General features: G+C 48.9%; 2 protein-coding genes across 8 annotated transcripts in view; one reads left to right on the top strand and one right to left on the bottom strand.

The window, feature by feature from the left end:
* DNM1 (dynamin 1) overlaps positions 1-3,375 on the bottom strand; it is a 60,431-nt gene extending 57,056 nt beyond the window's left edge. For all 7 annotated transcript variants that reach the window (XM_038744596.1, XM_038744598.1, XM_038744597.1 and 4 more), the window contains exon 1: positions 2,982-3,375. In XM_038744596.1, coding sequence (XP_038600524.1) covers positions 2,982-3,142 — 161 coding nt within the window. In that variant the 5' untranslated portion in view covers positions 3,143-3,375. The remainder of the gene's footprint in view (positions 1-2,981) is intronic.
* The window catches only part of CIZ1 (CDKN1A interacting zinc finger protein 1), a 55,686-nt gene continuing 34,742 nt past the window's right edge, over positions 3,141-24,084 (top strand). The window contains exons 1-3 of the mRNA XM_038745681.1: positions 3,141-3,426; positions 3,536-3,600; positions 23,898-23,968. Of these exons, the coding sequence (XP_038601609.1) occupies positions 3,141-3,426; positions 3,536-3,600; positions 23,898-23,968 (422 nt within the window). The remainder of the gene's footprint in view (positions 3,427-3,535; positions 3,601-23,897; positions 23,969-24,084) is intronic.

Genomic DNA, 24,084 nt, shown 5'->3' with positions numbered 1-24,084 from the left:
TCTCTGCCCACATGGCACTTTGGGGAAATTTTCAGGAGAGGGCTCGGCCTGTGGGAAGGCCAGGACGTTGTTCCTGGTTCCTGAACGTGTGCCGGGGCAGTCGGGGAAGGGGAAAAGAGCGGGCAGTTTCTCCCTGTCGGGCAGCCATCTCTGGGTCTGAGGAAAAGGGCGAGGGAGTAGGGGGGAAGGGGGCAAAGACAGGATAAATTTCCAACCAGAGCTGTGGAAAATCCTGAGGCAGTGGCAGGCCCAGGTGTCTCCAAAATAAATCAGGCGGTTTTACTGGGGCATCTTAGGGACAGGATACACCCAGCCGAGGTCCCCTCTCCGGCTGGCGACTTGGGTCCCTTTCCCTCATCCTCCTGTCCCCTCCAGCCACCTCTGCAGGCAGCTCCAGGAGGGGAGGGGCTAGCCCAGCCGGCCCTGCCACCTTCCATGCAGCACAGCATCTGAATGCTCGCCTACCCATGAAGGTCATCTGAAGGGAATCGTCTTGGGCTTTCCCCAGCCCCCAGTGGGGGCTTCCAGAGGGCTTTTGGTGGTGGGTGCGCGTGTGTATATGTGTTGGGGAGGACTGGATTCTTCCATTTGGAGGCTACCTAGAAAGCACCAAGTGGGTAAGGGGGGGGAAGGGGCATTTGTTATCAGATCCACCTGCTTAATGGTTCAGCCTTCCTCCTCCAAGATGCACAACCAAAGCAAACGCTGCCTCCCGGCATCCTCCATTTCCTTTCTGATTCGGAGGAAGGTTGCGGGGAGAGGAAGAAGGGAGAAGAAAACAGGGGACCCAGGCCCTTACCCAGGCAGTGCCTGAGGGATGCAAGTCCCGTCTGCCCTCTCCCTAAATTGGACTGGACATAAAAAATGGTGTATGAGGGGTGGGACGGTGGCAATGACATTGGCCCTGATGGCAACCCCGGGGTACCCTGGCTAGTTCCCAGTGCCCCCCTCCCCCAGGCTTGGGACCCTTTGTCTCCATCCTGAGGGCCCGGCTGAGGCCAGCCAGGGCTGGGGACAGAATCCCTGGCCGTCCCTCTTGACTGTATGCTAGCCCCCTGCGGGCCTGTTGGCCCCCTACCCCCAGCCCCCTGGCCGGGATAAAGCGGCCGCCGAAGGGGGATTACATCCGGCAAATCTCCTCTGCTGGGAAGGTCCAGCCGCTGTTGGCCGCCGAGCCGTTCCTCCTCCTCTTCCTCCTCCTCCCCCGAGCTGGGTCTTAGTCATCTCAGCAGCCGGCTCTGCCACTACCCCCTCCCCATCTCCGGCCCCCCAAAATCACCCCCATCCCCTTCCCCATCTCCGGCCCTCCCCAATCCCTCAATCCTCTCCCTCTCCAGCTCCTCATATCCCCCTACCCCTTCCTCACGTCCAGCCCTCCTAATCCCTCAATCCTCTCCCTGTCTCCAGCTCCCCAAATGCCCTCAACCCCTTCCTCATGTCCAGCCCCCCAATCCCTCAATCCTCTCCCTGTCTCCAGCTCCCCAAATGCCCTCAACCCCTTCCTCATGTCCAGCCCCCCAATCCCTCAATCCTCTCCCTGTCTCCAGCTCCCCAAATCCCCCCTACCCCTTCCTCATGTCCAGCCCCCAATCCCTCAATCCTCTCCCTGTCTCCAGGTCCCCAAATCCCCCCAACCCCTTCCCTATGTCCAGCCCCCTCAATCCCCTTCCTGTCTCCAGTTCCCCAAGTCCCCCCAACCCCTTCCTCATGTCCAGCCCCCTCAATCCCCTGTCTCCAGTTCCCCAAATCCCCCCAACCCCTTCCTCACGTCCAGCCCTCCTAATCCCTCAATCCTCTCCCTGTCACCAGCTCCCCAAATCCCCCCAACCCCTTCCTCACGTCCAGCCCCCCAATCCCTCAATCCTCTCCCTGTCTCCAGGTCCCCAAATCCCCCCAACCCCTTCCTCATGTCCAGCCCCCCATCCCCTCAATCCTCTCCCTGTCTCCAGCTCCCCAAATCCCCCCAACCCCTTCCTCACGTCCAGCCCCCCAATCCCTCAATCCTCTCCCTGTCTCCAGGTCCCCAAATCCCCCCAACCCCTTCCTCATGTCCAGCCCCCCATCCCCTCAATCCTCTCCCTGTCTCCAGCTCCCCAAGTCCCCCCAACCCCTTCCTCATGTCCAGCCCCCCAATCCCTCAATCCTCTCCCTGTCTCCAGCTTCCCAAGTCCCTTCAACCCCTTCCTCATGTCCAGCCCCCCAATCCCCCAATCCTCTCCCTGTCTCCAGCTCCCCAAGTCCCCCCAACCCCTTCCTCATGTCCAGCCCCTCAATCCCCCAATCCTCTCCCTGTCTCCAGCTCCCCAAGTCCCTTCAACCCCTTCCTCATGTCCAGGCCCCCAATCCCCCAATCCTCTCCCTGTCTCCAGCTCCCCAAGTCCCTTCAACCCCTTCCTCACGTCCAGGCCCCCAATCCCCCAATCCTCTCCCTGTCTCCAGCTCCCCAAATCCCCCCAACCCCTTCCCCATGTCCAGCCCCCTCAATCCCCTGTCTCCAGCTCCCCAAATCCCCCCAACCCCTTCCTCGTGTCCAGCCCCCCAATCCCTCAATCCTCTCCCCGTCTCCAGCTCCCCAAACCCCCCCAACCCCCTCCTCATGTCCAGGCCCCCAATCCCTCAATCCTCTCCATCTCCCCCGATCCCTTAACCCTCTCCTTGTCTCCAGCTCTCCAAGTGCCCCCCAAGGCTCTCCCCAGCCCCTCAAGCCCCCATCCTCTTCCCGTCTCCAGCCCCCCGACCCCCCCCAAGACCCCCCCCAACCTCCTTAACCCCTTCGTCTCCAACCCCCTAACCCCCCGCCCTCCCCCCCAGCCCCTGTCCCCGACGGGGCGGGCCCGGGGTGCCAAGTGACCGTTTCCCAGGCCCCCCCCGACCCCCCCAGGGCAGGCGGCGGGGGCGGCGCTGCCCAAGGCTGCCCAAGGCTGCCCACGGCAGCCGGTGCCCGGGGGGCGGTTGGGGATGGGGAGGAGGGGGTGTCTTACCTCCCCACGAAATTCTCCAGCACGGAGCTCTTGCCCGCGCTCTGGCCGCCCACCACGGCGATCTGCGGCAGGTCCAGGTTGGCATTCTGGCCGATGGCGGAGAAGGCGTCCTGCAGCTTGTTGACCAGGGGGATGAGGTCCTCCATCCCGCGGTTCCCCATGGCTACGGCGGCGGCGGCCCCCCCGCGACCGTCTGTCTCACTGCGGGATGCCCAGGGCTGGGGGATGCCCGGGACCCCTCCCGGGCAACGCCTCCCGGCTCCGACCTGCAGCTGCTTCTCCTTCTCCTCCTCTTCTTCCTCTCCTTCGTCCCTGTCCGCTGCAGCAACGTTACCCGTCCTCCTGCGGCGGCTGCACCGCCGCTGCTGCTGCTGCTGCTGTTGCCACCTCCTCTCCCCGACCCGGGGATTTAAAGCCTGCACCGCCCCGCCGGCGCCACCAGAGGGCGCAGCCTCCCTCCCTCCCGCCGCCGCCAGAGGGCGCCGCCCGCCCGCCCGCCCGTGCGCATGCGCTTGCGCCGAGGCCTTCTGGGAGTTGTAGTTTCCCGGGCCCAGGTGAGCGAGCCGGCCTTTCGTGCTGTGCGAAGCGTTGTGCTGAGCACGCTGCGCTGGACGGCCCAGTGGGCTCACGTGATCATAATGATGAGGAGCATCATTATGGTATTACGTCAGCGCTGACTCTTCCAGGCACTGGGCTAAACGACAGCAACAGCCACATTCCTCTGTCAACACAACGAGCTCCTCTAATAATAATAATAATAATAATAATAACTATAACATTAACTATTATATTAACTACTATACGCTAATATATAGTATGTGTATAATTATAGTCTATTACGTCAGCGCTGACTCTTCCAGGCACTGGACTAAACGCCGGGGAGAGTACACTACAGCAACAGCCGCATTCCTCTGTCAACACAATGAGCTCCTCTAATAATAATAATAATAACTATAACATTAACTATTATATTAACTACTATATGCTAATATATAGTATATGTATAATTATAGTCTATTACGTCAGCGCTGACTCTTCCAGGCACTGGACTAAACGCTGGGGAGAGTACACTACAGCAACAGCCACATTCCTCTGTCAGCACAACGAGCTCATCTAATAATAATAATGATAATAATAATAGCTTTAACTATTATATTAACTACTATATGCTAATATATAGTATATTATAGTCTATTACGTCAGCGCTGACTCTTCCAGGCACTGGACTAAACGCTGGGGAGAGTACACTACAGCAACAGCTGCATTCCTCTGTCAGCACAACGAGCTCATCCAATAATAATAATAATAATAACTATAGCATTAACTATTATATTAACTATATACTAATATATAGTATATGTATAATTATAGTCTATTATGTCAGCGCTGACTCTTCCAGGCACTGGACTAAACGCTGGGGAGAGTACACTACAGCAACAGCCGCATTCCTCTGTCAGCACAACGAGCTCATCTAATAATAATAATAATAATGACTATAACATTAACTATTATATTAACTACTATATACTGATATATAGTATATGTACAATTATAGTCTATTATACAACTACTATATGATATATAGTATATGTATAATAATCAATCAATCAATCGTATTTATTGAGCGCTTACTGTGTGCAGAGCACTGTACTAAGCGCTTGGGAAGTACAAGTTGGCAACATATAGAGACGGTCCCTACCCAACAGTGGGCTCACAGTCTAGAAGGAGGAGACAGAGAACAAAACCAAACATACTAACAAAATAAAATAAATAGAATAGATAGGTACAAGTAAAATAAATAAATAAATAGAGTAACAAATATGTACAAACATATATACATATATACAGGTGCTGTGGGGAAGGGAAGGAGGTAAGATGGGGGGATGGAGAGGGGCACGAGGGGGAGAGGAAGGAAGGGGCTCAGTCTGGGAAGGCCTACTGGAGGAGGTGAGCTCTCAGTAATCCCCATTCATTCATTCAATCAATCGAATTTATTGAGTGCTTACTGTGTGCAGAGCACTGTACTAAGAGCTTGGGAAGTACAAGTTGGCAACATAATAGAGACGGTCCCTACCCAGCAGAGGGCTCACAGTCTAGAAGGGGGGAGACAGACAACAAAACAGAACATATAAACCAAATAAAATAAATAGAATAAACATGTACAAGTAAAATAAATAGAGTAATAAATAAATAAAAGGCTGGGACGAACCCTTAGTTAGAAGTGGAATCCCTGCTACAGTCCTAGAATCTGTAAACTGCCAGGGTCCCATGGGAGTAACCGGGCTGTCCCCTCAGCAGCAGCAGCAGCTACTGAGCCTGCGGGTCACCATCATCATCATCATCATCAATCGTATTTATTGAGCGCTAACTATGTGCATAGCACTGTACTAAGCGCTTGGGAAGTACAAATTGGCAACACATAGAGACAGTCCCTACCCAACAGTGGGCTCACAGTCTAAAAGGGGGAGACAGAGAACAAAACCAAACATACCAACAAAATAAAATAAATAGGATAGATATGTACAAGTAAAATAAATAAATAAATAAATAGAGTAATAAATACGTACAACCATATATACATATATACAGGTGCTGTGGGGAAGGGAAGGAGGTAAGATGGGGGGATGGAGAGGGGGACGAGGGGGAGAGGAAGGAGGGGGCTCAGTCTGGGAAGGCCTCCTGGAGGAGGTGAGCTCTCAGCAGGGCCTTGAAGGGAGGAAGAGAGCTAGCTACCAACCAGGCGTCTCTCCTCAACGCAAACCCCATAATGCAGAGAGCCCTCCTCATGTAACAGATGCAAGGTAAAAAAACTCCGGGAACCCTCTCCCTCCGCCACAGTTCGGATTCAGTCCGTCACCCGGTCGTATTTATTAATAATAATAATAACAATAATAATGGCATTTGTTAAGCGCTTACTATGTGCAAAGCACTGTTCTAAGCGCTGGGGAGGTTACAAGGTGAGCAGGTTGTCCCACATGGGGCTCACAGTCTTCATTCCCATTTTACAGATGAGGGCACTGAGGCCCAGAGAAGTGAAGTGACTTGCCCAAAGTCACACAGCTGACAGTTGGCGGAGCCGGGATTTGAACCCATGACCTCTGACTCCAAAGCCCGCGCTCTTTTCCAGTGAGCCGCGCTGCTTGAGCGCTTACTGTGTGTGCGGCAGTGTACTAAGCACTTGGGAGGGTACAGAACAACAATATAGCAGGCACATGCTCTGCGCACAGTGAGCTTACAGTTCATTCATTCGTATTTATTGAGCGCTCACTGTGTGCAGAACACTGTACTGATCTCTTGGGAGAGTACAGTATAACAGACATTCCCTGCACGCAAGGAGCTTACAGTCTAGAGGGGGGACGGACATTAATATAAATGGATAAGACAGACTGAGCCCCCTTCTTCCTCTCCCCCTACTCCCCCTCCCCATACCCCCCGCCTTACCTCCTTCCCCTCCCCACAGCACCTGGATATATGTATATATGTTTGTACATATTTATTACTCTATTTATTTTACTTGTACATATTTATTCTATTTATTTTATTTTGTTAATATGTTTTGTTTTATTGTCTGTCTCCCCCTTCTAGACTGTGAGCCCGCTGTTGGGTAAGGACCATCTCTACATGTTGCCAACTTGTACTTCCCAAGCACTTAGTCCAGTGCTCTGCACACAGTAAGCGCTCAATAAATCCGATTGAATGAATGAATGAATGAATTTTCCAGAAGAGGGAACTGAGGCCCAGAGAAGTGACTTGCCCAAAGTCATGCCCTTCCTCTGCCTGTCTCCCATTTTAAGTCTGCCAGACTACAGTTTTTACCAGCTTTAAAGTCCCCTGGAAATCTCACCTCTACCAGGAATCCTTCCCCGGTTCCCCCTGCCAAATCTGCCTTTGACACTTAGGCATGTATGGTATTTCTTCAGCGCTTATTATGTGCCAGGCACTGTACTGTGCTTTGGGGTAGACACAAAGCTAATCAGGTGGGACACAGTCCATGTCCCACAAGCAGTCCTAATCCCCATTTTACAGATGAGGTCAAGCAGTCCTAATCCCCATTTTACAGATGAGGTGACTGGACGGTTCTTGTCGTCCCCCATGCAGCCGTGGCGCCTGGCCTGGTTGCACTGCCTCAGAGGCCGCCCGCCCTTTTGTCGGCCATCATCATAATAATAATAATGGCATTTATTAAGCGCTTACTATGTGCAAAGCACTGTTCTAAGCGCTGGGGAGGATACAAGGTGATCAGCTTGTCCCATGTGGGGCTCACAGTCTTCATCTCTCCTCCATTCCCCTCCACCCGCCCTACCTCCTTCCCTTCCCCACAGCACCTGTATATACGTTTGTACGTATTTATTACTCTATTTATTTATTTCACTTGTACATATCTATTCTATTTATTTTATTTTGTTAATATGTTTTGTTTTGTTCTCTGTCTCCCCCTTCTAGACTGTGAGCCCGCTGTTGGGTAGGGACCGTATCTATATGATGCCAACTTGGACTTCCCAAGCGCTTCGTACAGTGCTCTGCACACAGTAAGCGCTCAATAAATACGATTGATTGGTTGATTCAAGGCCCTACTGAGCGCTCACCTCCTCCAGGAGGCCTTCCCAGACTGAGCCCCCTCCTTCCTCTCCCCATTCCCCCTGCCTCACCTCCTTCCCCTCCTCACAGCACCTGTATATATATATATATATGTTTGTACGTATTTATTACTCTATTTATTTATATTATTTGTACATATTCTATTTTATTTTGTTAATATGTTTTGTTTTGTTCTCTGTCTCCCCCTTCTAGACTGTGAGCCCACTGTGGGTAGGGACCGTCTCTATATGATGCCAACTTGGACTTCCCAAACGCTTAGTACAGTGCTCTGCACACAGTAAGTGCTCAATAAATACGATTGATTCAAGGCCCTACTGAGCGCTCACCTCCTCCAGGAGGCCTTCCCAGACTGAGCCCCCTCCTTCCTCTCCCCATCCCCCCCACCTTACCTCCTTCCCCTCCTCACAGCACCTGTATATATGTATATATGTTTGTACGGATTTATCACTCTATTTATATTATTTGTACATATTCTATTTATTTTATTTTGTTAATCTGTTTTGTTTTGTTCTCTGTCTCCCCCTCCTAGACCGTGAGCCCACTGGTGGGTAGGGACCGTCTCTATATGTTGCCAACTTGTACTACCCAAGCGCTTAGTACAGTGCTCTGCACACAGTAAGCGCTCAATAAATGCGATTGATTGATTGAAGCCCGGAGAAGCTAAATGACTTGCCCAAGGACACCCGGCAGACAAGCACTGGAGCTGGGATTAGAACCCAGGTCCGATCCTTACACCGTTCCTCACACTTGTGTGTGTTGCGATCCACGTGCTTTGCTTTTCATCTGCCCCAGCGCTTAGAACAGCGCTTGACACCTAGTAAGCCATCATCAATCATTAGGTCGTTTATTCATCTTCCCGTTTCTTCGGCTACTAAAGCTGTGTCTGTTTCTTCCTCCTGTTTCTCCAAACTGGTAAATGATCGGTATATATATATATATACCGATCATTTACCAGTTTGGAGAAACAGGAGGAAGAAACATATGTGTGTGTATATATACATATATATGTGCGTGTGTGTGTGTGTATGTGTGTGTGTATATATATGTGTGTATGTGTGTATGTGTATATATGTACGTATATGTATATGTATATATGTATGTATATATATGTATGTATATATGTATGTATATATGCATCATATATATGTATATATGTATATATACATATATGTATATGTGTTTGTGCATATTTATTACTCTATCTATTTATTTATTTTACTTGTACATATCTATTCTATTTATTTAATTTTGTTAGTATGTTTGGTTTTGTTCTCTGTCTCCCCCTTTTAGACTGTGAGCCCACCGTTGGGTAGGGACCGTCTCGATATGTTGCCAACTTGTACTTCCCAAGCGCTCAGTCCAGTGCTCTGCACACAGTAAGTGCTCAATAAATACGACATTGATTGATTGATTGATTGATCGGTGCCTGCCTGCCTGTCTCCTCATCATACTGTAAGTTACCATAGGGCAGGGATCCTATCTTTCGCGTAGATTGTCTTCACCCGGGAGCTTAGTAAAAAAGTGCGCTCTCCCACGCGGCAGAGGAGGGGGATAGGCTGTGCTCCAGTAGCACCATGTCTTCCAGGACTGAAAGTGAGAAAATTTTCATCAGAATGTCGCCGAGATGGCGAGCAGCAGGAAGAGGAGCTGCAGGGGAGAAGAGGGCAGGCATGTGTTGTGCCTGGCACTGCTCTAGACTGGCAGCCCATTGTGAGCAGGGAATTGCATCTGTTTATTGTTATATTAGGTTCTCCAAGTGTTTAGTACAGTGCTCCGCGCACAGTAAGCGCTCGATAAATACGATGGATTGACTGACCAAGGGAAGGGACCGGATCTTTCCCCAGGGCCGGGCCAGGGATCGCATTGTCAGCTCCTTATGGGCAGAGAATGTCTCTGCTAATTCTGTTGTATTAGACTCTCCCAAACAGTACAGTGCTCCGCATGCAAGTGCTCAATAAGCTTGCTATGGGCAGGGAACATATCTGCTAATTCTGTCTTGTACATATCTATTCTATTTATTTTATTTTGTTAGTATATTTGGTTTTGTTCTCTGTCTCCCCATTTTAGACTGTGAGCCCACTGTTGGGTAGGGACTGTCTCTATGTGTTGCCAATTTGTACTTCCCAAGCGCTTAGTACAGTGCTCTGCACATAGTAAGCGCTCAATAAATGCGATTGATGATGATGATGATGATGTCGTATTGGAATCTCCCGAGCCCTCGGTGCAGTGCCCTGTCCACGGTAAGCAGCGTGGTTCAGTGGAAAGAGCCCGGGCTTTGGAGTCAGAGGTCAGGGGTTCGAATCCCGGCTCCGCCGCGTGTCTGCTGTGTGACCTTGGGCAAGTCACTTAACTTCTCTGAGCCCCAGTTACCTCATCTGTAAAATGGGGATTAAGACTGTGAGCCCCACGTGGGACAACCTGATCACTTTGTATCCCCCCAAGTGCTTAGAACAGTGCTTTGCACATAGTAAGCGCTTAACAAATGCCAACATTATTATTATTTGGAATCAGAGGTCATGGGTTCAAATCCTGGCTCCGCCACTTGTCAGCTGTGTGACTTTGGGCAAGTCACTGCACTTCTCCGGGCCTCAGTTATCTCATCTGTAAAATGGGGGTGAAGACTGTGAGCCCCCCGTGGGACAACCTTGTAACCTCCCTAGCGCTTAGAATAGTGCTTTGCACAGAGTAAGTGCTTAATAAATGCTATCCAAAAAAAGTGCTCAATAATTACCCTTGATTGATTAATTGAATGATTGATTCCTCCCAGCAGGGCAGAGAGTGGAGCTACTGATGGAGGTTTTGGCTCACAGCTGAGGGCATTTGAGTAGAGTTAAATGGGAGGTAGGAATGGATGCTGAGAAGTAGTGTGGTCTAGTGGGTAGACCATAGGCCTGGAACTCTGAAGGACCTGAGCCACTTGTCTGCTGTGTGATCTCGGACAAGTCACTTCCCTTCTCTACACCTCAGTTATCTCATCTGTAAAATAGGGATCAAGCCTGTAAGCCCCATGTGGGACATGAACGGGGTCCAACCTGATGAGCTTTATCTACCCCAGCGTTTAGTACAGTGCCTGACACATAGCAGGTGCTTAGCAAATACCAGAAAAGCAGCATAAACTGGTGGAGAAGCAGCATGGATGGATGGAGCATAGGCGTGGGAGTCAGAAGGACCTGGGTTCTAATCTCCCCTCCTCCGCTTCTCTGCTGTGCGAACTTGGGCAAACCACTTCACTTCTGCGTGCCTCCGTTACTTCATCGTCAAAATGGGGACGAAGACTGTGAGCCCTTTATGGGACGTGGACCGTGTCCAACCCAATTATCTTGTATCAACCCCAGCGCTTAGTTAGGTGCTTGGCGGATCCTAAGCGTTAACAAATACCATTAAAAAATGCATAAAAACAGGGAGGGGACTGTGGCTGCTGGCAATCAAAAGGCTATCCCTGCCAGTAAAGGTCCCCCTACCCCCTCGCCCTCCAATCCTGAAAAGGGGCATCACCCCACCGCCATCCTAGAACAGCCATTCCTGGCCTCTTCCCTCTCCCAGAGCCAAGTTCCGGCCCCATTCTGGTTTACACCGTGTCCATGTCAGTTGTGACCGTTGGGACTCTAAACGGCCTTTCCCAAGTCGGGAAGAACCTAAAATTCTGCTCCTTTTGCTGCAGTCCCCCGTTGCCCTTATTGTCCGTATCGCTGTGCCCTGGTCTTTATACGTTGGTTTTTCTCCTTTTATAGTTTTATATTTTCTTATGCCAACTCTCCTCTTATTCCTGGATTGTAAGGCCGGTGTATTTTTCCTCCTGCACTTAGTACAGTTTTGGGGTTTTTTTAAATCATCCTTGCAAGGGACAGTACTAAGCTTTGAGGTGGGTCCTAGCAAATCGAGTTGGGCACAGCCCCTGTCCCACATGGGGACTCACAGTCTTCATCCCCATTTTACAGATGAGGTAACTAAGGCACAGAGAAGTAAAGTGCCTCGCCCAAGGTCACACAGCAGACAAGAGGTGGAGCTGGAATTAGAACCCATGACTTTCTGACTCCAGGTGACGTTGTTCCTCTTGAATCTACCCGTTTACCTGTCTGTTCCCTGTAGCACTTCTGTCCTTAGCGACATACATCCTCTACTCTGTAAATATTGACTCATCCACAGCCATCTTTTCATTCTCTTTTTCCTCTTAACTGTAACTTATTTTAACTCTGTCTCTCCCACTAGGCTGTAAATTCTTGGATGGTAGTTCTAACTCCGCTGAGCTCTCCCAATCCATCAATGGTATTTATTGAGGGCTCACTGTGTGTAGGGCACTGTACTAAGCACTTGAGAGAGTATGATGCATTAGAGAGCATCGGCAGGATTGCTTTCCTCAAGGAGATTATGGTATTTGGGGGAAACAGACATTAAAATAAATTACAAATAAGGACAGTGCTCTGCACACAGTGAGCGCTCAATAAATACGATAGAATGAATGAATGAATGAGAGTACAGTGCAACCATAACTGCACAGCTTGACACCCGTCCACATGTTTTGTTTTGTTGTCTGTCTCCCCCTTCTAGACACTGAGCCCGCTGTTGGGTAGGGACTGTCTCTAGATGTTGCCGACTTGGACTTCCCAAGCGCTTAGTACAGTGCTCTGCACGCAGTAAACGCTCAATAAATACTATTGAATGAATGAATGAATGAATAGGGGAAGCAGCAGAATATCAGGTTATGGACATAATTGCTGTAGGGGTAAAGGTGACTAAGGGTGAGTTTAAAAGTGTTTAGAAGGTGCAGGTGGTGCAGAAGGGAGGGAGTATAGGTCATTCGTCCATTCAATCATGTTTCTTGAGCGCTTACTGTGTGCAGAGCACTGTACTAAGTGCCTGGGAAAGTGCAATCTGACAATAAACCCACACTCTTCCTGCTCACAATAAACTTACAGTCTTAGAGAGGGAGACAGACGTTAATATAAATAAATAAATTACAGATGTGAATATAAGTGCTCTGGGGCTGGGATGGGGAAGAACAAAGGGAGCAAGTCAGGATGATGCAGAAGGGAGTGGGAGAAGAAGAAACGGGGGGCTTAGTCAGGAGGAGATGGGCCTTCACTAAGGCTTCGAAGAAGGGGAGAGTAATTGTCTTTAGGATTTGGGGAGGGAGGGCGTTCCGGGACAGAGGCAGGGCTGGGGTGAGGGTTCGGTGGCGAGATAGATGAGATGGAGGTACAGTGAGAAGGTTGGCATTGGACGAATGAAGTGTAGGAGAGTAGCGTGAGGTAGGAGGGGCAAGGTGATCGAGTGCTTTCATGCCAATGGTGAGGAGTCTTTGGGAGGAGACATGATTTTAGTAGGGCTGAACATTTCATTCACTCAGTTGTATTTATCAAACTCTTCCTGTGTACAAAGCACTGTACTAAGCACGTGGGAGAGTACAGTATAAGACCAGACACAAATTCCCACCCACAACGAGCTCACAGTCTAGAGGGGGAGAAAACATGGGGAGAGAACATGGGGAGAGGGGCAGTGTGGCAGATGTCAATCCATCCATCAGTGGTATTTATTGACTGTTTACTGTGTACTAGGGAGAGAACTTAGACTGTGAGCCCCAGGAGGGATGAGGGATCAATTCTGCGTCCAATCTGATTAGTCTGTACCCGCCTCAGCGCTTAGAACAGTGACACATGTAAGGGCTTAACAAATACCATAATTTGTTCCACAAATACAGTGGAATTGCTAGACACATTATGAAGAGCGAGGGAGGGAGTTCTGGGCGAGAGGGAAGAGGTGACGAAGGGGTCGGGAGCAAGAGAGCTGTGAGATAAAGTATGGTAAGTTGGTGTTAGAAGAGCAGAGTTCAGACTTTTTTTTTTAATATCGTATTTGTTAAGCACTTACTATTTGCCAGGCACTGCACTAAGAGCTGGGGTAGATACAAACTAATCATGTTGAACACCGCCCATGCTCGACCTGGGACTCACAGTATTAATCCCTATTTTACCTATGAGGGAACTGAGGCACAGAGCAGTTAAGTGCCTTGCCCGAGGTCACACAGCAGACAAGTGGCGGAGGCTTAGTTCAGTGCTCTGCACGGAATACACCAGATAATAAATGCTATTGAGTGATTGATTAAGTGGAGTTTATTGCCAGTGATTCTTCTCTTTTCCAGTTAGACAAACAGAAGTTCCAAAGCTGGGAACGTATTTATATTGATTTCATTATATATTATAATTATCATTATTTATAAAAAAATAATTATATTCATTTATATCAATGTTTGTCTCCCCCCCTTAGACTGAAAGCTCACTGTGGGCAGGGAATGTGTCTACCAACTCTACAAACTCTGTTGTATTGTAGGGAAGCAGCATGGCATAATGGATAGAGCATGGGACTGGGAGTCTGAAAGTTGTGCGTTCTAATCCCGGCTCTGCCACTTATAATAATAATAATAATAATAATAATAATGGCATTTATTAAGCGCTTACTATGTGCAAAGCACTGTTCTAAGCGCTGGAAGCTGTTCTAAGCACTTGTCTGCTGTGTGACCTTGGGCAAGTCACTTCACTTCTTTGGGCCTCAGTTACCTCATCTGTAAAATGGGGATTGGGGCTGTGAGCCCCATGTGGGACAGGGACTATGTCCAACCTGATTTGCTTATATCCACTCCAGTGCCTAGTATGGTGTCTGGCACACATTAAGCACTTAACAAATACCAAAATTATTATTATTATTACTCTACCAAGGGCTTAGTACAGTACTCTGCCCACGGTAAGCACTCAATAAATAAGACTGACTGATGACTTGAATGAGAACAAAAAAACCAGCCCCTGGTGTTCCCGAGAGGCTTCAGAGGGACTGGACCGGACTGGGCCAGACTGGATCAGACTGGGCCAGACTGGACCAGACTGGACCCTGGAGTATCACTATAGACTCAATTCCAAGATGACTTCATAGGATGGACGAGGTCAAAGAGGAAACGGGAAGGAAAATAGGCAGATTATCGGAGGCAGAGACAGGAAGGAAAAACTGAGGCTGAAAGCAGGCTGGGGGTCATCTGGATGTGTTGATTAATACTTCCCGGCTTCCCAACACTGAAAGCTCAATAATACCGTACACCCCTTTGCCCTTCCATGTCCACCAATACCGTGGCAGGGAACAGACCCCTGGGCCTGCGATGCCCCTGATTTGTTTGGAGTCGGAGGAAGGGAGAGTGAGCCCTGACCTCTTAGTCCCAGCAGCTCAGCGTGGTCAGAGGAAAGTCCTCTTGGGGCCAGGCCCCAGTGACCCTTCATCCTTGACCTATTGCTGATTCAGGCACTGCTCCTCCTCACCATCACTGATATCTGGCTCTCCCCACACGACACGGTTTCGCCTGTTGCCCTTTCTGGACGGGGGCTCGTCTTCACTCAATGGGAAAGGGGGAGGTGTTGGCTTCCTTCTCAGGCCCCCGTGCCGCTTTCGCACCATTCCACCTCCCCCTTCCCTTCCTTTCCTTTCCTTAGAAGCGCAAAACATCCGCCCTCTACCACCCACTCCAGATTCTGGTGACCAGTCATCTACCGCCCTCCCAGTCCCCACCTCCAACTTTTTTAACCATTTGACCCCTTTTTCGCATTCCTTCTCTTTCCATCCCTCCATCGATCCTTCGGAACTTCAACATCCACCTAGATGCTCCTGATGACCCTTCTGCTGCCCGCTTTCTATAACTCCTCAACTCCACTGACCGTCTGTTCCACTCTAGCTCGCCCACTCACCAACTTGGACACCCACTCGATCTCATCATCTCTAGCCACAATTGCTACCCTCACCGACTCCGAAATCCTACGATCTGACCACAACCTCCTCCCCACAACTCTGTGCTGTTCCCCCACAGCGACCTCCGATCTTTTGATCCCTTCCTGTTTTCTCAAGTCATCACGCCCCAGTTAGCCTCCATTCCTAAATTCCCTTCCCTTGATGACCAGATTGATGCTCTCAACTCCACCTTCTCTATTGAACACAACTCCCTCGCTCCCCTGTCCTTTTGTCGATCTCATACTTACCCACAGCCCCGGATCACCTCCACAGTCCGCCGCCTTTGCTTCTGTGCACGAGCCACAAAATATAGGTGACCAGCCGACCTCGTCCACTTCACTTTTATCCTTGCGTGCTTTAACTCTGTCCTCTCCTTTGCCCAGCAAAATTATTTCTCCATCCTTATTGACACACAAGGCCCGCTGCCCTCCCCAATTGTTCCAGATGCTTAACTCCCTCTTCAAACCCCTTGTCTCCTCCATCTCCCCCATCCCTTGCCCCCAGTGACCTGGCCATGTACTTTATTGAGAAAATTGAAACTATCAGGCGTGAGCTCTCTAAAATCTTCCCCTCCCTTCTCCGGCCTCTCCCCGCTCCTTCCCCTTCTTCAACTTTCCCATCTTTTCCAGCAGTATCTCAAGAGGAGATCTCCTGCCTGCTTTCAAAATCCATCCCCTTCACCTGACATCTGACCCCATCCCTCCATACCTTATCAAGACACTTGGCCCTTCCATTCTTCCCCCCCAACTGCCATCTTCAACTATTTGCAATCCAATGTCTTCTTTCCCCATTCTTTCACACATGGCCATGTCTCTCCTAGCCTAAAAAAACCCTCCCTTTACCCCATGGGCCCCTCTAGCTATCTCCCCATCTCCCTCCTACCATTCCTCTCCAAACTCTTTGAGCAAGGTGTCTACACCTGCTGTCTCAAATTCCTCTCCTCCCATTCTCCCCTTGACCCCTTCCAATCTGGCTTGGAGGTGAGGGGGTGGCTTTTGAGAGGAGACAGGAGATACTGCTGGGATGGAAGGGACAGTTAAAGAGGGAGGGACTGAAGAGACGGAGGGACTGAAGAGGGGCAGGAGCGATTTTAGGTAGGGAGCGTGTCTACCAACTCTGTTATATTGTACTCTCCCAAGTGCTTAGTACAGTGCCCTGCAAACAGTAAGCACTTAATAAATATGATTGATGATGAAACTGAGGTATCAAGAAGTGAAGTGACCTGTCCAAAGTCACGCAGCAGGCAAGTAGTGGAGCCAGTATTCAAATCATATTTACTATTCTATTTATTTTATTTTGTTAATATGTTTTGTTTTGTTGACTGTCTCCCCCTTCTAGACTGTGAGCCCGCTGTTGGGTCGGGACCGTCTCTATATGCTGCCAACTTGTACTTCCCAAGCGCTTAGTACAGTGCTCTGCACACAGTAAGCGCTCAATAAATACGATTGAATGAATGAATGAATGAAAATCCAGATCAATCGGTCAGTCAGTGGTATTTATTCAGCCCCACTGTACTAAGTGCTTTGGACAGTGCAATACAACAGAGTCTGTAGATCCCTTCCCTGCCCACAACAAGTCACTTGACTTGGTGCCACATGTCTGCTGTGTGACTTTGGGCAAGTCGATTTCACTTCTCTGTGCCTCAGTGACCTCCTCTGTAAAATGGGGATTGAAACCGACCTGATTAGCTTATGTCAACCCCAGCTCTTAGGAAAGTGCCTGGCACAAAGTACAAGTAAAATACCGTTTTAAACAAGTAAAATAAGTAAAATACAAGTTAAATACCGGTAGCGGTATTTAAGGAGCCCCTACTGGATGTGGGGTTCCGGGCCTCTGCCCAAACCATAAAATCACTTTGAGTAAGCAGTGGAAAAGCAGTGGGGTTTCTCTTGCCTATTATCTGGAGGAAAGTCAAGAAGCCAAAAATACGTGTTCCGTGTACCGAGGGGATGGTAATCATACCTTCACACGGATGCTGTGAAGATAAAATGAGACCGCAGAGGTGAAGACGCTTTGAGCTCTCAGATGGAAAGGTGCTAGTTCCAGCCAGGGTCTTATTATTGCTCTCCTCATGGTGGAGGAGACAGAATTTTCACGAAACCGACTGAGCGAGAGAAACCGAAGGAGTATTTTTTTTGTTTTTCCCCGCAGCGAGGGGCTCCTCAAATTTCTTCAGCCTACACCTCCCCTCACTCCCCAAAAGCAAGAATTTGCTCGCTTTGGAGAGAGAATCGTCTTCTGTCTGTGTAGCCTGGAGAAGCTACTGAGAAGGGTTGTGGGGAAGAGGGCAGAGTTGGAGCTGAGAGGGGCAAGGCACATGAGGGTGGGTGTTGTCGGAGGGATTTTTCTGCTTTCTGCCCTCTATTTGTCTCCTCCTCCACCCTCCCCAGGAAGCACCAGGGATCCTGGGTTCAAATCCCGGCTCCGCCAGTCATCAGCCGTGTGACTTTAGGCAAGTCTCTTATCTTCTCTGCGCCTTAGTTGCCTCATCTGTAAAATGGGGATTAAAACCGTGAGCCTCCCGTGGGACAACCTGGTCACCTTATAACCTCCCCAGCGCTTAGAACAGTGCTTTGCACATAGTAAATGCCTAACAAATACCATCATCATTATTATTATTGTCACAGCAGCGAAGTCACAAAGTCAACTGTCTTTAGTGAACACTTACTCTGCACAGAGCGAGCGGCGTGGACTAGTGGAAAGAGCAAGGGAATCAGAAGACCTGAGTTCTAATCCCAGCTCCACTATTTGCCTTACTTTGGGCAAGTCTCTGAGCCTCACTTTCCTCATCTGTAAAATGGGGATAAAATCTCCGTTCTCTCTCCTACATAGACTGAGCACCCCACGTAGGTTAGTGACTGGGTCTGACCCGATCATCTTGTATCTACTGGCACAAAGCAAGCGCTTATCAAAACTGGCGTGGCTTAGTGGAGAGAGCCCGGGCTTGGGATCCAGAGGTCGTGGGTTCTAATCCTGGCTCCGCCACTAATCAGCTGTGTGACTTTGGGCAAGTCGCTTAACTTCTCTGTGCCTCAGTTACCTCATCTGTAAAATGAAGATTAAGACTGTGAGCCCCACATGGAACAACCTGATCTCCTTGTATCTACCCCAGTGCTTAGAACAGTGCTTGGCACATAGTAAGCGCTTAACAAATACTATAAAAAAACCAAAACCACAATTATTATTCATTCAGTCAGTCAGTCGTATTTATTGAACGCTTACTGTACGCACAACACTGAACTAAGCGCTTGGAAAGTACAATTCAGCAACAAATAGAGGCAATGCCTGTCCACAGCGGGCTCACGATATTAGAGCACTGTATTAAGTGCTTGGGAAAATAGAATAGAGCTGGGGGTCACTGGGCAAATCACTGCCCCGCAATGGGCCTCAAATGTCCCATCCATCACTAAAAGTCATCATCATCAATCATATTTATTGAGCGCTTACTATGTGCAGAGCACCGTACTAAGCGCTAACCTTGCCTCCTCTGGGCCGCTGCAGCTAAAGAAATGAATCCATCAATCAATCAATGGTATTTATTGAGTGCTTACAATGTGCAGAGCACTGTACTAAGCACTTGGGAGACTACGTACCCCTTTCCCACGCCCTCCTTCTGGCCTCGAACTCCCTCCCCCTCTATATTCGCCAGACCACCACTCTCCCCACCTTCAAAGCCTTATTAAGGCTTATTAAGCTGCTCTGTGGAAAGACCGTGGGCCTGGGGGTCAGAGGACCTGGTTGCTAATACCGGCTCTGCCACTTGTTTGCTGTGTGACCTTGGGTGAATCACTTAACTTCTCTGTGCCTCAGATACCTCATCTGCAAAATGGGGATTAAATCCTACTCCCTCTTTATTCCTGTATTGTACTTTCCCGAGCTGTTAGTACAGTGGTCTGCACACAGTAAGAGGGACAAAGAAAGGTGCTCCCTCTCTGCTTGCCCCTTCCCCAAAAAACTCTCCTTATCCAATATAATTCCCTATTTTCCCTGCTTTTCCAACTCCGGTTTGCCTGTTCATAGCACTGGACCAGCAGCTGGCTGGATCAGTGTGGTGTATGATGGGATATGTACTTTTTCCACGACCTTGATGTGGCTGATAATGATGGTACTTATTAATCAATCAATCGTATTTATTGAACACACACTATGTGCAGAGCACTGTACAATGCACTTGGGAGTGTACAGTGAGAAGCAGCGAGGCACAGAGAAGCAGCGGGGATCGGTGGAAAGAGCAGGGGTTTGGGAGCCAGAGGTCATGGGTTCTAATCCCAGCTCCGCCATTTGTCAGCTGTGTGACTTTGAGCAAGTCACTTCACTTTTCTGGGCCTCAGTTACCTCATCTGTAAAATGGGGATGAAGACTGTGAGCCCCCTGTGGGACAACCTGATCACCTTGTCTCCCCCCACCAGCACTTAGAACAGTGCTTTGCACATAGTAAGCACTTAACAAATGCCATCATCATCATTATTATTATTATTACAGTACAAGAAGTAGCGTGGTCTACTGAATCGAATACAGGCTTGGGATTCAGGAGGACCCGGGTTCTAATCCCCACTCTGCCACTTGCCAGCGCTGTGACCTTGGGCAAGCCACTTAACTTCTCTGTACCTCAGGTACCACGTCTACAAAATGGGGGTTAAGACTGTGAGCCCCACGTGGCACAAGGACTGCGTCCAACCCAATTTTTTAATGCCATTTATTAAACGCTTACTATGTGCAAAGCGCTGTTCTAAGCACTGGGGAGGTTACAAGGTGATCAGGTTGTCCCACGGCAGGGCTCACAGTCTTAATCCCCATTTTACAGATGAGGTAACTGAGGCACAGAGAAGTTAAGTGACCTGCCCAAAGTCCACAGCTGACAATTGGCGGAGCCGGAATTTGAACCCATGACCTCTGACTCCAAAGCCCGGGCTCTTTCCACTGAGCCTTAAGCCTGTATCTACCCCAGCGCTTAGTACAGTGCCTGGCACAAAGCAAGCGCTTTAAAAAAAAAAAGAGTCAGTAGACACATTCCTTGCCCACGACAAGCTTACGGTCTAGAAGACTATTATTAATAATAATGATGGTACTTTCTAACAATAATGGAACAGACTAATAATGACGATAGTATTACGCGAAAAGCGTTGCGCTTTGTGCTGGGGTATATACAAGATAATCAGCGCTTAGAACAGTGCTTTGCACTTAGTAAGCGCTTAACAAATACCATCAAAAAATAAAAGAAATCAGGTCAGACACAGTCCTCATCCTACACAGGGCTTTCAGTCTCAGAGAGGGTGTTTTTCCTATGTTCTTTCCCAAATTAGAGTTACTAGGCATTCACATCTGCTGCTGATGCCTTTTCTGAGCTCCTCCCTGCATTTGTTCTGCCGGTACAAATTTGCAGAGAGGCTCCTGGTTAAATCAGATTTTCTGGACAATAGAAGGGGATTCAGAACTGAGCCTTGAGGGACACCCACACTTAGGGGGTAGGAGGCAGAAGAGGAGCCCGTGAGAAGGCCCGAGAATGAGTGGCCGGAGAGATAGGAGGAGAACCAGGAAAGGATGGTATCAGTGAAGTCGAGGTTGGATAACGTTTCCGGGAGAATAATAATAATAATAATAATAATAATGGCATTTATTAAGCGCTTACTATGTGCAAAGCATTGTTCTAAGCGCTGGGGAGGGTACAAGGTGATAAGGCTGTCCCACGGGGGGCTCACAGTCTTCATCCCCATTTTACAGATGAGGAAACTGGGGCCCAGAGAAGTGAAGTGACCTGCCCAAAGTCACACAGCTGACAAGTGGCAGAGCTGGGATTCGAACCCATGACCTCTGACTCCAAAGCGGGTGTTCGACAGGTCCCAGGCAGCTGAGAGGTGGAGGAGGATTAAGATGGAGGATTAAGAGAAGCAGCATGGCTCAGTGGAAAGAGCCCGGGCTTGGGAGCCAGAGGTCATGGGTTCTAATCCCAGCTCCGCCACTTGTCAGCTGGGTGACTTTGGGCAAATCACTGAACTTCTCTGGGCCTCAGTGACCTCACCTGTCAAATGGGGATGAAGACTGTGAGCCCCACGTGGGACAACCTGATCACCTTGTATCACCCCCAGCACTTAGAGCAGTGCTTCGCACATAATAAGCACTTAACCAATTTCATCATTATTATTATGGAGTAGAGGCCGTTGGATATGGCACGAAGGAGGTCATCGGTGACCTTTGAGAAGGCGGTTTCTGTGCAGTGAAGGGGACCTAAGCCAATCAATCAATCAATCAATTGTATTTATTGAGTGCTTACTGTGTGCAGAGCACTGTACTAAGAGCTTGGGAAGTACAAGTGGGCAACATATAGAGACGGTCCCTACCCAACAGTAGGCTTACAGTCTAGAAGCCAGATTGGAGAGGGTCAAGGAGAGAACTGGAGGAAATTGGAGACCAGAGGGAAGAAGGTCTTAGATGTGATCCAGGAGAGAGTGAGAAATCAGGGAATCCCCCTCATCTAGGGAAGGCATAACTTTCTTGCAGGACCTCCCCTTAAGAATACAATCAGTCAATCAATGGAATCTATTGAGCACTTTCTTTGGGCAGAGCACCGTGCCAAGCTCTTGGGAAAGAACAATAAAATGGGTTCCTTCATTCATTCATTCAATCGTATTTCTGGAGCGCTAACTGTGTGCAGAGCACTATACTAAGCACTTGGGAGGGTACAATACAACAGTAAACAGGCACGCTCCTCGCCCACAAGGAGCTTACAGTCTAGAGGACGGGGGAACAGAGAGACGCTAATATAAATAAATAAATGACAGATATGTCCATAAGTGCTGTGGGACTGGAAGTGGAGAAAAACAAAGGGATCAAGGCAGGGCAATGTGGAAGGGAGTGGGAGAAGAGGAAATGGGGGCCGGGGACAAGGGGTGGCACTGGGAAAGGAGGACAGGGGTGGGAGGGGACGTGAGGTGGGAGAGGAGGAATGGGATGGGCTGACAGGATGGGGGGGTGAAGGGTCATGGTGGGGTGCATGAGATAAACGACAGCAATTACAATTCAATTCGATGATACCCAGAGGAGATGGTTGAAAAATAAATTCAATTTTACTTGTACACATTTACTATTCTATTTATTTTGTTAATGATATGCATATAGCTTAGAACAGTGCCCAGCGCTTAGAACAGTGCTTTGCACCTAGTAAGCACTTAACAGATGCCATCATTATTATATAGCTATAATTCTATTTGTTCTGACGATTTTGACACCTGTCTACCTGTTTTGTTTTGTTATCTGTCTCCCCCTTCTAGACTGTGAGCCCGTTGTTGGGTCAGGACCGTCTCCATATGTTGCCGATTTGTACTTCCCAAGCGCTTAGTACAGTGCTCTGCACACAGTGAGCACTCAATAAATACGATTGAACAAATGAAGGAAATTGTCCTTGGGGCCTTGGGAGTGAAGAGGCCAATGAATAGGAGTAAATATCATTTGTCATCAATAGTACTGAATGTGTACTCTCTTAAGAGCACTGTACTAAGCACTTGGGAGAGTCCACTATAACAGCGTTGGAAGACGTGGTCCCTACCCACAGCTAGTTTACGGTCTAGAGGATGGGAAATGGATGAATGAATTAATGAATATGTTTGTACAGATTTATTACTCCGTTTTACTTGTACATATTTACTATTCTATTGATTTTATTTTGTTAATATGTTTTGTTTTGTTGTCTGTCTCCCCCTTCTAGACTGTGAGCCCACCGTTGGGTAGGGACCGTCTCTAGATGTTGCCAACTTGGACTTCCCAAGTACTTAGTACAGTGCTCTGCACACAGTAAGTGCTCAATAAATACGATTGAATGAATGAATGAATGAATGTTTGGTTTCAGTGTCCTCTCCCAAGGGCCTAATATCGTAATCTGCATTCAGTAGGCACACAATAAACACCACTGATTGATTGAAGGTAGGAAGGGAAAGAATGGGATTGAATTGATCTCTCCTTTCTCATTCGGACAATCTTATTCATAGCAGGTAACTTGTCTGGATGGGATTATTGATCTCATTCATTTCCATCCGAGGAGTGTGTGTAACTGTTAAGGCGGGGAGTAGTCTTAATAATAGTAATAATAATTGTGGTATTTGTGATAGGCACTGTACTAAGCACTGGGGTGGATACAAGCAAATTGGGTTGGACACAGTCCCTGTCCCACATGGGGAACACAGTCTTAATCCCCATTTTACAGATGAAGGAATTGAGGCACAGAGAAGTGAAGTGACTCTCCCAAGGTCACACAGCAGACAAGTGGTGGCTCTGGGATTAGAACCCAGGTTCTTCTGACTTCCTAGGCCCGGGCTGTAGCCGCTAGAGCTCCTAGCCATCAGGATCTCGACTCTGGGGACTTTGTTCTTTAAAGATCTGGTTCCTTTCGGTGATAGGAAGCAGAGACAGGGAGCCCTTAGCCAGCTTGGGGAGATGGGAAGGTCAGAGGGCTGGAGTGGAAATCTGACCAGAGGGACTCCCTGCTGTTCCGTAGGGTCCTTTGGGCAGAGGGGACCGAGCTAGGGAATTTTCCTGCTGAATCCTCTCTTGGGGCTACAGCCAGGAGCCCTGGGGCTGGGGGAGGGCTGCCCCTTCTTCTCCCTGCAGGAGACCCTCATCATCAGCCCCAGGTAGGGAGAATTCTCCGGAACGAAGACAGGCCGGCCTGTTGCCATATGCTTTCTCCAATTAGCTATTTACTCAGTCTCCGACGGGAGCAGATGGCACCCCCTACCCCTCCTCCACT

Source organism: Tachyglossus aculeatus, chromosome 4 (assembly GCF_015852505.1).
Source record: "Tachyglossus aculeatus isolate mTacAcu1 chromosome 4, mTacAcu1.pri, whole genome shotgun sequence".
Classification (NCBI taxonomy): domain Eukaryota; kingdom Metazoa; phylum Chordata; class Mammalia; order Monotremata; family Tachyglossidae; genus Tachyglossus; species Tachyglossus aculeatus.
Note: the sequence above shows the minus strand (reverse complement) of the source record. Positions and strands in the feature narration are given on the sequence as shown.